The following is a 12,528-nucleotide window of genomic DNA, read 5'->3' on the forward strand; positions in this document are numbered from 1 at the left end:
GCCCCGTCACCCGGCCAAACCCTGATGCGTAGGGTGTGTCCCTGGTCCCGCCACGGGCGAGCGGTTCTTGTTTAAAAAGAGTTTGGATGTTCAGCCTGGTGCGGGGGTAGGGGGTGGGGGGTCTTCATCTGAGCAGCCTCGGGAGCTTCTCACATCATCTGGAAGGGAAGGCAGTAAGAAGCAGATCCCTGGGGCGTGCTCCGTGAGGCTCCTGACTGCTTTCAGGACTAGCCTGCTGGGTTTTCAGGGTGGCGCCCCAGAACACGGGGAGGCGGGGGTCTCTCTTTCTGTGTTGATGAGCAGTACTGGCTTCCCTGACGGCCAGGGAAAGAATCCACCTGCAGCGTGCAGCACTGAATCTGCGTGTGCGCTCAGTCATGTCCGACTCTTTGCCACCCCGTGGACTGTAGCCCACCAGGCCCCTCTGTCCATGGATTCTCCAGCAGGAATACTGGAGTGGGTTGCCATGCCCTCCTCCAGGGGATTTTCTTGACCCAGGGACCAAACCAGGTCTCTTGCGTCTCCTGCGTTAGTAGGCAGATTCTTCACCACTACTGCCCCCTGGGAAGTCCTTATGTGCAGGGGCCATGCTCATTTTGGAAGGGCTTCCCTGGTGGCTCAGACGGTAAAGAGTTTCATCTGCAGTGTGGGAGATCTGGGTTCGATCCCTGAGTCAGGAAGATCCCCTGGAGAAGGAAATGGCACCCCACTCCAGTGTCCTTGCCTGGCAGAGTCCATGGACAGAGGAGCCTGGCGGGCTACAGTCCCTGGGGTCGCAAAGGGTCAGACACACCTGAGTGACGTCACTTTCACTTTTCCTCTTTCATGCTCATTGACTAGGTTCCCTTACATGGAAGGGAGTGGGTGGGGCGACTCACACCCTGAGCTGTCAAACCAGAGACGCTTCCACGGGTGCCCCACATCTGCGGGCCGGAGCCGGGTGTGGGGCCCGTGACTGGGCCTCAGGTCCCCAGAGGACCACCTCCTATCACCGTGGTGCCCTCCCTGCCATGGTTAGGCTGCCTGGACCGTGGGCTCTTGGGTTCACGGCAGGAGCACAGAGGGACAGGAAGAACCGTCCTCCCGCTGAGAGAACAGCCCTGCAGGGGCCTGGGGTGGCCTCACAGCAGGTGGGGGTTTGAACAGGTAACCAGAGGGCAACCTCTTGGGTCATCACCTCTGAGCCCAGCACTGCCCGGGAGCCTCACACATCAGAGACGCAACACCGCCCCGTGGAGGGTCCCAGAATGCGTGCTGTGCGCCCCAGGAGGTGTGGTGGTAAAGGACCCGCCTCAGGGCCAGACCCCAGTCTGGACAGAGTCCTCAGGTCAGTCCGTCCTAGTGGAAGCCCGCTCCCAGCCTGTGAGGCTCCGAGGAGGCTGAATTAACCACAGCAGACCTTGCCGTGATGGCCCTACCAACCGCCCCCACGGAGACGTTCCTGCCCAGCAGACTGGCCTCAGCTCAAGGCCAGGCTCTGGGCTGGGCTCAGCCTCTGTCCAGCCTGGGAATCTCCCCCCAGCATTCCCCCCGCTGCCGGAAGCCTGGCCTGCATCCCCTGGCCCCTCCCCACGGCGGGCACCTGGACCCAGCCCCGGCCCCTGCGCCTTCCTCAGCCACTGTGCCCAGTGGGTCCCTGGCCTAAATAGTGCCTCAGACAGAGGCTCATGGACTCAGTGACTGCGTCTCTTCAGAGGAACAGACTGTTGATCCCTGTAGCTGGTGGGCATGCTCCTCTCTTTCTTCCTTTTTTGTATAATTTTTTTTAATTGGGCTGCATCAGCTCTTAGTTGCAGCGTGCGGGACCTTGTGTCGCGGCCCATGGACTCCAGTTACAGCTGTAGGGCTCGGGAATTGCAGTTTGGGCTTTAGCTGCTCCAGGGCATGTAGGATCTTAGTTACCCACTAAAGGCTGCTGACGGAACCCGTGACCCCTGCATTTGCAAGGCGAATTCGTACCTGCTGGCGCACTAGGGAAGTCCCTTGATTCCCTTCTCGGGCCCACCTATGTGAGTCTGGGCCCTGCCCCGGCTCCATGTCCCCCTTGTCATGAAGCCCAGGAGCTCCCAGAGCCGGGCCGGGCCCGGCGGAGCTGCAGGTATCCGGCCCGGCTGCGTCCTGCAGCCCTGCCTGTGGACTGCAGCTCACCCCCAAGGACAGCGTGGTGCCGGGGCCCAGAACACGCTCGCTGAGATCCTAGAAGGCCCCAAGTCCTCTGGGAAAGATGTGTTCCACACTTTTTTTTTTTCGCAAAAGACTTTGTTTAAAGCAGTTTCAGGTCCACAGCAAACTTGAGCGGTTCCCTCGCAAGCTGCACAGCTCCTCCGCCATCACCATCGCCGCCATTTGGCACCTTTCTTTTTACACTTGGTGAAGCTGCACTGACGGACCGCGATCACCCAGAACCCGCAGTTCACACAGGGCTCACTCCCAGGGCTGCACCATCTGCAGGTTCGGACACACGTACGATGGCATGTGTCCATGACCATAGGGCCGCCCAGGCAGCTTCACTGCCCTCAGGGTCCCTGTGCTCCACCTGCTCACGCCTCTCCCCTTCCCTGATGCCTGCTCCTTGGAAGAGAAGCTGTGATAAAGCTGTACTGTGTACTGCGCTCAGTCCCTCAGTCGTGTCCGACGCTTTGCAACCCCATGGACTGCAGCCCACTGGGCTCCCCTGTCCATGGGATTTCCCAGGCAAGAGTACTGGAGTGTGGTGCCATTGCCTTCTCCAGTGTATTAAAAAGCAGAGACATCACTTTGCCAACAAAAGTCTGTCTAGTCAAAGCTATGGTTTTTCCAGTCGTCATGTACAGATGTGAGAGTTGGACCATAAAGAAGGCTGAGCACAGAAGCATCGATGCTTTTGAACTGTGGTGTCGGAGAAGACTCTTGAGAGTCCCTTGGACTGCAAGGAGATCCAACCAGTCCATCCTAAAGGAAATCAGTTCTGAGTGTTCATTGGAAGGCCTGATGTTGAAACCAGTGCTTTGGCCCCCAGATGGGAAGAGCTGACTCATTGGAAAAGACCCTGACGCTGGGAAAGATTGAGGGCAGGAGGAGAAGGAGGTAGCAGAGGATGAGATGGTTGGATGGCATCACCGACTCAATGGACATGAGTTTGAGCAAGCTTCAGGAGATGGTGAAGGACAGGGAAGCCTGGCGTGCTGCAGTCCATGGGGTCGCAAACAGTCAGACACGACTGACCAACTGGACAGCGGCTTGCTTTCTCCGGCTTGTCATAGCACTGGAATCGTACAGTGTGGGCCCTTGTCAGATTGCCTTCTCTCACTTGGCGATATGCATTCAAGTTTCCTCCATGTCTCTTTTTAGCTTCACAGGTCATTTCTTTCTAGTACCAAACAATCACTGTCTGAATACACTATGCTTTATCCACTCACCTACTGAAGGGCAGTGACGAATAAAACGTCATCCCTGTGCAGGTTTTTGTGGACATCTAAGTTTTCAGCTTCTTAAATACCAAGGAGTGTATGGTCATATGATAAGGGAATGCTCAGTTTTGAAGGAATCCACCACGCTGTCTTCCACAGAGTCTGTAACACTCGGCATCCCCACCAGCAGCAAGTGGGTTCCCAGCAGAGTTCCAGTGCTGCGCGTGCTCACCAGCCTCTGGTGTGGTCAGTAAACGTTTAAAAAAAAAAAAAGCTGCAAAATGACCTGTAAGACTTGGCGATTTCATTGACCATGAATATTATTTGCAAGAAACCGAAAAGACTCTTATAGCCCTGTTTTACTGAAGGAGTGTTGTTATAACACACTTAAACTTACATCAAAACCCGTTAATTCTACAGTGAGCTTGGCATAGATGTCACACCACCCTCCCGCGCCAGCACACACCCCTGCACACACATCCACACCCTTGACACCTGCCCCCCTTTGTGTGCCCCCTTCCCTCTGGGCCTTCTGAGAAACAGGAAGACCTCTGGGCCAAGCCGCACCCACGGCAGGCCTGGTGTCATGCTCACTCTCCCCGGGAGGCTCACGCTGTGGTCTTCCATGTCAACCCCAGAACGAGGGCCACACAGGATACGGAGGACTGGCCATGTACAGGACACATGTGGACATCTGTCCTGAGTGGGCCCTGAGCAGAGCGTTGTGGCGGCCCATGCCCGAGCCCTCTGACGTTGACTCCTCGTGGGCCCCTCCTCAGAAGCACAGAAAATGGGGATTTCCCTGGTGGTCCAGTGGCTAAGACTCCACACTCCCAGTGCAGGGGGCCCGGGTTTGATCCGTAGCCAGGGCACTAGATCCCGCAGGTCACAGCTAAGACCTGGTATAGCCAAAAAAAATTCAGAGAAAATAGGTGGACTCTCTGTAGACAGGGAAGGCAGCAAGCAGTGGTACGCTGGAGGCGCCGGACTGAACGGACGTGGCAGTCGTGCACACTCACAAGGGTTCTCTAGCGCACGGTCACACTCCACGTGACCATCAGACTCCGCCTTCATGGCGCGTGAACACGAGGCCCCAGAAGGGTGCTCGCCTCACGGTGCGTTTAGCTTGAGAGGTGTTTGCTTTCCCTCTTTTTACGTCCCTTGGAGATGTTTAAGGTCGACTTTTTTTTATATATAAATTTATTTATTTTAATCGGAGGCTAATTACTTTACAATACTGTATTGGCTTTGCCATACATCGACCTGACATGAATCCGCCACGGGTGTAAGAAAGGGCCACGTGGCAGCGCTGCTGAGCCCCGCCCCCTGTCTGGCCCCGCCCCTGTCTGGCCCCTCCCCCTGTCTGGCCCCGCCCCCTGTCTGGCCCCGCCCCCAGGACTACGGCGGGTACCTGAGCACCTACCTCCTCCCGGCCAAGGGCGACGGCCAGGCTCCAGTCTTCAGCTGCGGCTCCGCGCTCTCCCCCATCACGGATTTCAAGCTCTACGGTGAGGGTCCTGAGAAGGCGGGCACACGCCCTCCCCGCGCCGCCCCCCAGGGCCCCGTCTGATACCCCTTGGGGAGGTGTGGGCAGCGGTGACGCCTGGCAGACAGCCTGGGTTGGGAGTGCGGGGTGAGGGGGTGCCAAGCTGCTTATTCTGAAAGGGGTTGACCCACCCACGTCCCTGAACCGTCCTCCCCGACGTGAGACCAGGAGCTGAAACCCAACAAGAGGTCCACCTGCAGCATGGGCATCGTGGGAGCCGAGGGAAGGGGGCTCCCTGCACGCCACCCCCAGTGCCAGCTTGTGCCCTGGGGTCGGCTAGCGGGGCCCGAGCCGTGTCTCTCTCAGCCTGGGGGCTGTTCACAGCCAAGGGTCCCGGAGGTCCGCCCCTCCCTGCTCCCCATACCTGCGGCCCCCCTCCACCGTCCGACCCCAGGTGTGGGGGCCAGCCCCCACCCACCTGGACCTGGCTGTCCGGTCATTGATACGGGCCCGAGGCTCCTGGCGTCCCCACCCTTTGGTCACCCAGCCTCTTTTCCCCGAATGCGAATGGTTCTGTGACATCACCGCTGGTTTAAGTGTGGGAGAGGCCTTCTCTGCGGGCTCTGAGAGCCGGCACTCGGGTCAGGGCCGCAGGGAGGCTCGGCCATCAGCCCCAGCTGCACACAGGGACACAGCAGCAGGGGCTGGGGGCCTGGAGGCTCACGGCTGACGCTTTCATCTTTGGGAAGTGATTCGTGCACATTTCAGCTGAAAACCATACAGGAACTCGCCTAATTCCAGATTTTAATAGCCTAGAATGATCGCCCCCATGGAATACATGCGACATACTCTGTGTTTTCAAATTCAGCAAGGCTCTCTGGGGGCTTTACTCCAGCTATTTCACAGTCCAAGGGGCCGAGGCCGAGGGCTAACTCTCCCCTCTGCTTCCGTCCAGCGTCCGCATTTTCCGAGAGGTACCTGGGCCTCCACGGACTTGACAACCGAGCATACGAGGTATGTCTGGGCATGGCCGCTGCTTGGGACGGTCCCCTGTTAGCCCCCTGCCGGCCCATGTCCCAGCACAGCTCGCTCTGAGAAAGCCCCCGGCCCCACCCCTGAGGATATGGGTGACCGAGCCCTCTCCCAGGTGCATCTGGTTGTCCGTCTGGAGCCGGAGGGCAGAGGAGGAAGCGGGGAAGGTTTGGGTGGGGGAGTCTGTCTTGGGGTCCATAGGCTGGCATATGCATGGGCTCTGCCCCCAAGGCTGCTTCTTCTCCGGGAAAGAGTGAGCCCTGGATGAGAGGGAGTGGGCAGGACGTGCCTCTGACCCCCCAAGTCCCTGCGCAGCAGCTGAGAGCGGAGGTCACCCAGGCCTCTCCTCACCTGGGGCCCCGGAGGCCGCTGAGGCTTCGGGGCTGAAAGCCACACACGGACATTGTTCTGGCTAGCGTGTCACTTCCGGCGGGATGGCAGCCCCAGGCTTCCTGCAGGGGAGGGGACCCTGTCTCCTGCCCCCCCTTCCCCCCCACCCCTCATCTCCTGCCCCCCCCTTCCCCCCCACCCCTCATCTCCTGCCCCGTCCTCTTCTTGAACGGGTGAGGCCACCAGGGCAGGGAGAGAGCGCCCACTGCACTGCCCGGCCAGGCCTCATGCTGACCCCCCTCCCCGCCTGCAGATGGCCAAGGTGGCACACCGGGTGTCCGCACTGGAAGGGCAGCAGTTCCTGGTCATCCACGCAACCGCGGATGGTGAGCGCCTGACCCTGGGGGCTGCGGGGATCGTCGCCCTGTGCGCTGCCACGGGCTCTGACAGACCCTGTCCTCTTCCTTTCAACAGAAAAAATCCATTTCCAGCACACGGCAGAGCTCATCACACAGCTCATTAAGGGAAAGGCTAATTACAGCTTACAGGTACGGGGCTGGCCCGAGACACCCCCTGCCCCCCAACGGAGGAGGGCCACACACCCAGTCTTGCCACTCTGCAGGGACACGCTGCTGGGCCCGGTCCTGGGAGGCGGTTGGGGACACATCGGGTGGGATGAGCAGGGCTTGAGGGGGCGACGGGGGACAAGATGGTTGGATGGTGTCGCTGACTCGGGGCTGTTCGTTTGCGCAAGCTCTGAAGATAGTGAAGGGCAGGAAAACCTGGAGTGCTGCCGTCCATGGGGCTGCAGAGCCGGACGCGACCGAGCGACTGAACAACAGCAACAGATGGCAGCTCGGTTCTCTTCTGGGGCTGCGTTCGGACCCCTTTAGAACACCCCTTACCCCCGCCCCACACCGCCGGGGGAGCGCTTCCCTGCAGGACAGAGTCCTGCGTAGTTCACAAGCCATCTGAGCTCCGCTGAACGCGCTCAGGTCACACTACAAGGCCAACTGCCTCGTGTGCACGTCGCAGCCCCAGCAGGCCCAGCGGCCGAGCTCTGAGCGCCGGCGTGGAGCACGCCGCAGATACAGGCGGGGCCCGGCCCCGGGTGCTGCTGCAGGTACAGAGCGGCTGCCATGCTCAAGCCTGCAACGGCGACAGGGCCAGCTGAGGGCTCCAGGGCCCAGCACCCAGCAAGGGGGACACGTGCCTCCTGCTCTGCACCCTCAGAGCTGTTTGAGGTTTAAGGCACAGGCACTAGCTTAAGGACCACCTTCCTAAATACTGAGACCAAGGTAGGCGTCACAAAGGCGCCAAAGACACAGGAAAAGGACGGGCTTGAGACCAAGGTGGGCGTCACAAAGGCGCCAAAGACACAGGAGAAGGACGGGGTGCATGTGCAAGAGGCAGGCCGGATTCCTGGCCGGACCGCAGGCTTTGGGGCCAGTGAGACTTGGCTCTCTCTCTCTGCTGGGACCGGGCCCTTCATGGGGAAGCCAGGTGGTGCCCGGGGTGCCTGGGGTCATCACACTTGGGGACGGGATGATCAGCTGCCATCTTTTCAGCCCCGTGGTATCCTAGGGCACCTGCCATGCCAGACACCTGGGGTCCATCCCTGGGTCGGGAAGGTCCTCTGGAGAAGGAAATGGCAACCCACTCCAGTATTCTTGTCTGGGGAATCCCATGGACAGAGGAGCCTGGTGGGCTACAGTCCACAGGGTCACAAACCATCAGACACGATTGAACACAACATTTTGTGTCCCAGGCCTTGTTCTGAGCCTTTCACGGAAATTTTATGTCTTTTAATCCTCACCAAGCTTAATGAGTTAGATCTGATGATGATGCTCGTCTCCATTGGACACCTCTGGACACTGAGGTCCAGGAAAGCCCCTGTGCTTGGTGAACCGGGAGCTTCCTGCACTCACTGGGGTCGCAGAGACGCGGTTCCCCCCAGTTCTCTGGGAGTCCTGACCCCTGCAGGCCCAGCCACGGCCTCTGTGGTCCCTGAGCCTGGATCCATGTAGCGGATCCGAACAAGCAGAGCCAGATGCGCCGAGTCTACTAAACAGAGTGTCGTCCGATTCCTTCCCTGATACTCTGAGGATGCCCTGTGCCGTCGGAGCTACGAGTCTGGCCGCGCGGGCGGTCGGGGGTCTCCGTGTCTCCCGGGCACCCGGCCGCCATGGGGGCGGCCGTGTGGCTGAGTTCTCTGCCCCTTTCAGATCTACCCGGACGAGAGTCACTACTTCAGCAGCGCCGCCCTCCAGCAGCACCTGTACCGCTCCATCCTGGGCTTCTTTGTGGAGTGCTTCAGGATCCAGGACAAGCTCCCCGCAGTCACAGCGAGAGAGGAGGAGGAGGAGGACTGAGCCCCACGAAGCACCGCCTGGCCCCTCCTGGGACAGGGCACGCTGCCCCGGGCACCCCGCGGCCTGTCCCGCAGAGGTGGGGGCGCCTCCTTCATCGCATGTGTGTCTCGGGTCCGAAGGCATTTCTGCTCCAGAAACAAGCTCCTTGCCGGGTGGAGGTGCGTCGCCGCTCATGAGGGGCTTCCTCGGAGCCTGGAACCACCACCTCCTCCCCGCCACAGCGTGACCTGGGCCTCCCCATGACCCTCCCCAAGGAACAAAGCGGAGCCTGGACGGCAGAGCAGAAGCTGGCCCTGGAACTGGAGCTGGCGAGCGGCAGCGTGGGACCCGGCCTCCCCCAGAGTCCCGTGCCCACCCGGGAGCATCACCCCCTCGTGACGGTCACCGCGCCATGGACCAACCAGAGCACAATTACTTTCTCAGTACCTCTCCCTCGATTGGCCGCTCCTTTCTGTAATGAGGAGATCCCGCGTTTTAAGGGGCTGTACAAAGTGACACTGTAGCTGATGCTAATGGTTAACCTTCTGGAATTTGTTTGTATTTTTCTATGGTTTTTACCTGACACTGTCTCTGGTCACGGGGTTGTTTTGCTGTGCGCTTTTTTTTGTTTTTTTGCTTTGCTTTGTTTTGCTTGGTTTTGTTCAGTCAGTATGTAGGCTTTGCACTTGTTTGGATTAAAAAAAACCAGATCAGAAGTAACGCTTTCTCCTCAAGGTCATCTCTAGACTCTGTGGGGACATTTCAAAAATACTGCAAACGACATCCAGCACTGTTCACTAAAGGGTCGTAAATAAAAACCCACCTCCCACCAAGTGCGTTAGGGTCTGGCTCAGATTCGTACCGTCCGTTTCCACGCGTCCTGAAGCCCATCCTTTTCCTCCTGGGTAGGTCGTCTTTTCAGATGACATTTGGTTAAAGAACATGAAAAGACCAAGCGTTGGCTCCACCTCCAGGCCCGTCACGTGTGCTCGGGTGAGGGAAGCGGGGGCCGCGCCAGCATCGCCCCCGCCCCACCCCCTGCACGCAAGCAGCCTCGGCGACGTTCCAGCCTGGCCTCGTGAGGCGTCCTCTGCTCAGAGGCACAGCCAGCGTCCGCGTGTATCTCACTCCGTTGTATATAGAGACAGGACTGCGGTCAGCCATCGCCGCTGCCCCCACCCTCTGCCAAGCCCTCGTCATGTTTCGCCTGCATGCCCGCAGCCTGGCCAAGCTGCTGTCTCTACGAGTGCCAGTTCGAAATGCACCGAAGATCGTCATCGCCTCTGGAGCCTGTTGACAGCCTGAACGTCAGTCCCGATGTCTCCAGGTCCCGCTCCCGCTGGGGAGCGGGGGGTCCCTGACATCCTTGTCTGCAGAGAAGACAGGTCCGTGTCGCTCTTTGGTGTTCGGGGGTTTGCGTTTCATCTCCACGAGCTTTGAATGTCAGTTGCAGTTGGTCCGGCTGGAAGATCTCCGTCATGGGATTGTTTCAGGTGATACATCAGCGTTTGGGAAAAGGATGAAGGTGCCGCCCGCAGGACCGTTCCGAGTGCCACCTGGCCGTGCTTTTTGTCTTGTCAGGGGGCCTGACCAACTGCACAGCCAACTCAGTCTGAAAGGGGAGGCCGGCTCTGGCCATGAGGTCTGGCAGGAGGGAGTGAAGTGTGGCATGGTAGTGTTTGTTCATCCATGGAATAAAACATTATTTTACCACTCGAGAGCTCTTTTCTTGCTTATCCTCCACCCCCCTTCACCTCCAAAAGCGTGCCGACATTGAAGAAGTCTTCGCGGTCCTCGCTGGGCCCTGACCAGGTCTGATGTGTTCTCAGGGGCCTGCGTGCAGCTCCTAAAACCTGTGTCCACAGCAGCAGTAGCCCTGATGGTAGAAAGGGCGGGACCGGTTAAGTCCATCAAAGTCCCAGATCACCCAGGGACGTGAATTTGAGTTTCGTGTCTTAAGTTTCAAGGGGAAGACACAGAGCCCCTGCCCAGCACTAGCAGTAAAACTGGCTCTCCGTTGAGGCCCCCGCATTGCTCGCTAGAAGGCGTCAGCAAACCCGCATCTGCTAGAAACTCATTCACTTTGTCATTGTTTTTAAGTCAGTAAGTCTGATGTAGCCCAGCCTGGAAGCAGAGAGCTTGATTAACTGAACCGTCCAAACCATCGAGCCCCCGCTGCCCCAGAGAAACCGGCCACCCGTCTGGTCACCCCCGCTGGATGCCAGCACCCCTCCCAACCAAGGGGTGAGACACAGCTGGGCGCATCCCAGCCGGGCGTGCTCACCCTGGTGCCCACGGCCTCTGCCCCCTTCCCAGGAAGGACACCGCCTCCCTGTCGGGTGGGCCTTGATGGTTTTGCAGAAGATCGCATGTTCCCCTCTTTTGGAAACACTGGGTGTAGGGTGATAAGACGGGCCCTGAGAGCAGACTCTGACCTTGACCCCCGGGTGGGACCACCCCAGCTCCACTCGAATGCCCTTGACTTCCCCCCAGGGAGGGAGGAGAAGGCCTCAAAGGAGGCCTGGACCCAGCGCCTGCCCTGTGTGTTTGAGGCGGCTTGTGTGACGCACCTGAGTGGCTGCTTATTTCAGGTTTCAATTGGCTTTAAAATGTTGGGGTGCGACCACAGAGCTGTGGTGCTCCGGAGCCCTGCGCAGGGAGCACAGCCCTGACCCTGGGGCGCTTCTCCCCCACGGCATCTCCTGGGGCGAGGCTGCCCCGTTCACAGAGGTGCCATGGAGGTGGGCAGGGGGCCATGTGTGCCCCTGGCCTGGAAGCAAGCCCCTTCCTCTCTTGCCTGACCTGTAGTCCCAGAAAAATGATCTCACGAAGGATCGGTCACCTCCCCCAAACCCATTAGAAACCTCAGGGTCCCAGGAGAGGCTGCAGGGGCCTCTCAGGGAGGCCCTTGGCCCTCCTCCGGCAGCTCTTGGCTGTGCGCTCCTGGGCCAGTCACAGGAGGAAAGAGCAGGAAGCCTGTTAGCGCCCAGTGTGGACGCTGAGGACGTCCAGGCCGTGTGTACAGGCCGAAATCTGTCCCCACTTCCAACGTAGGACCGGCTGGGGAGAGCCTAACACGTTCCCCTCGGCAGTCCCTCGGCAGGGAGCCCCACCTGCAGCCTTGCCCCAGCCCCCGCCACGGCACCCCTAAGCCCCCTCCCACGACAGAGCTGTCCTGCTCCCCGCCTGCCTCTTGCATCCACCGAGCACACGCAAGGGCAGCTGACCCCCGGCTCTGGGAGCCCTGAGGAAGCCGCCTCTGCAGGCTCTGCTGTGGGTGGGTATCAGTCCGCTAGCGACTTGGACAATAGGAGCCGAGTTCTCAGAGCTCTGGAGGCTGGAAGCTGACAGTCAGGGTGCTGCAAGTTAGGTTCCCAGGGAGAACCCTCTTCCTGGTTCACAGATGAATCCTCTGGCTGTGTCTGCACCCAAGAGAGACAGGGAGAGCTCAGGACTTTCCTTGTCTTATAAAGCCCCTAACCCCACCATACTGGAGGAGGAAGTGGCAATCCACTCCAGTTTTCTTGCCTGAAGAATCCCCATGGACAGCGGAGCCTGGCGGGCCACAGTCCATGGGGGTCACAAGAGTCAGACACGACTTAGCAACTAAACCACCACCACCAGTCCCATCGTGGGGCCTCATCTGTACCCAGCCACCTCCCAAAGGTCTGTCTCCAAGAACCATCCTGTTAGCGTTAGAGCTTCAACAGGTGAAGTTGGGGCGGGAGGGAGACACGTACGTTCCATCCAAAGCCAAGGTTCTCATCTTCACCTGGCATCCCTGAGAGAAAGGTTTCAGGAGAGCTGCTGAGCAGAAGCAGGGACCCTGGGGCTGGAGGAGGAACCAGCCTCCAGGACACGGCCTCCCGAGGGGAGCTTCTCAGAGCATCAGGACAGGCGGGCCACCGGGCGCTGGCCCTGAGATACCTGGGCTCCCTTC

At 59.5% G+C, this 12,528-nt stretch overlaps 1 protein-coding gene across 1 annotated transcript in view; it reads left to right on the top strand.

Annotated features, from left to right (window-relative positions):
* Nucleotides 1-10,453, top strand: part of DPP6 (dipeptidyl peptidase like 6) — a 785,445-nt gene extending 774,992 nt beyond the window's left edge. Inside the window, exons 22-26 of the mRNA XM_055591348.1 lie at nucleotides 4,786-4,897; nucleotides 5,831-5,889; nucleotides 6,551-6,623; nucleotides 6,712-6,785; nucleotides 8,463-10,453. Of these exons, the coding sequence (XP_055447323.1) occupies nucleotides 4,786-4,897; nucleotides 5,831-5,889; nucleotides 6,551-6,623; nucleotides 6,712-6,785; nucleotides 8,463-8,609 (465 nt within the window). The 3' untranslated portion in view covers nucleotides 8,610-10,453. The remainder of the gene's footprint in view (nucleotides 1-4,785; nucleotides 4,898-5,830; nucleotides 5,890-6,550; nucleotides 6,624-6,711; nucleotides 6,786-8,462) is intronic.
* The last annotated feature ends 2,075 nt before the right edge of the window (nucleotides 10,454-12,528 follow it).

This window comes from Bubalus kerabau, chromosome 8, assembly GCF_029407905.1.
Source record: "Bubalus kerabau isolate K-KA32 ecotype Philippines breed swamp buffalo chromosome 8, PCC_UOA_SB_1v2, whole genome shotgun sequence".
Lineage (NCBI taxonomy): Eukaryota > Metazoa > Chordata > Mammalia > Artiodactyla > Bovidae > Bubalus > Bubalus kerabau.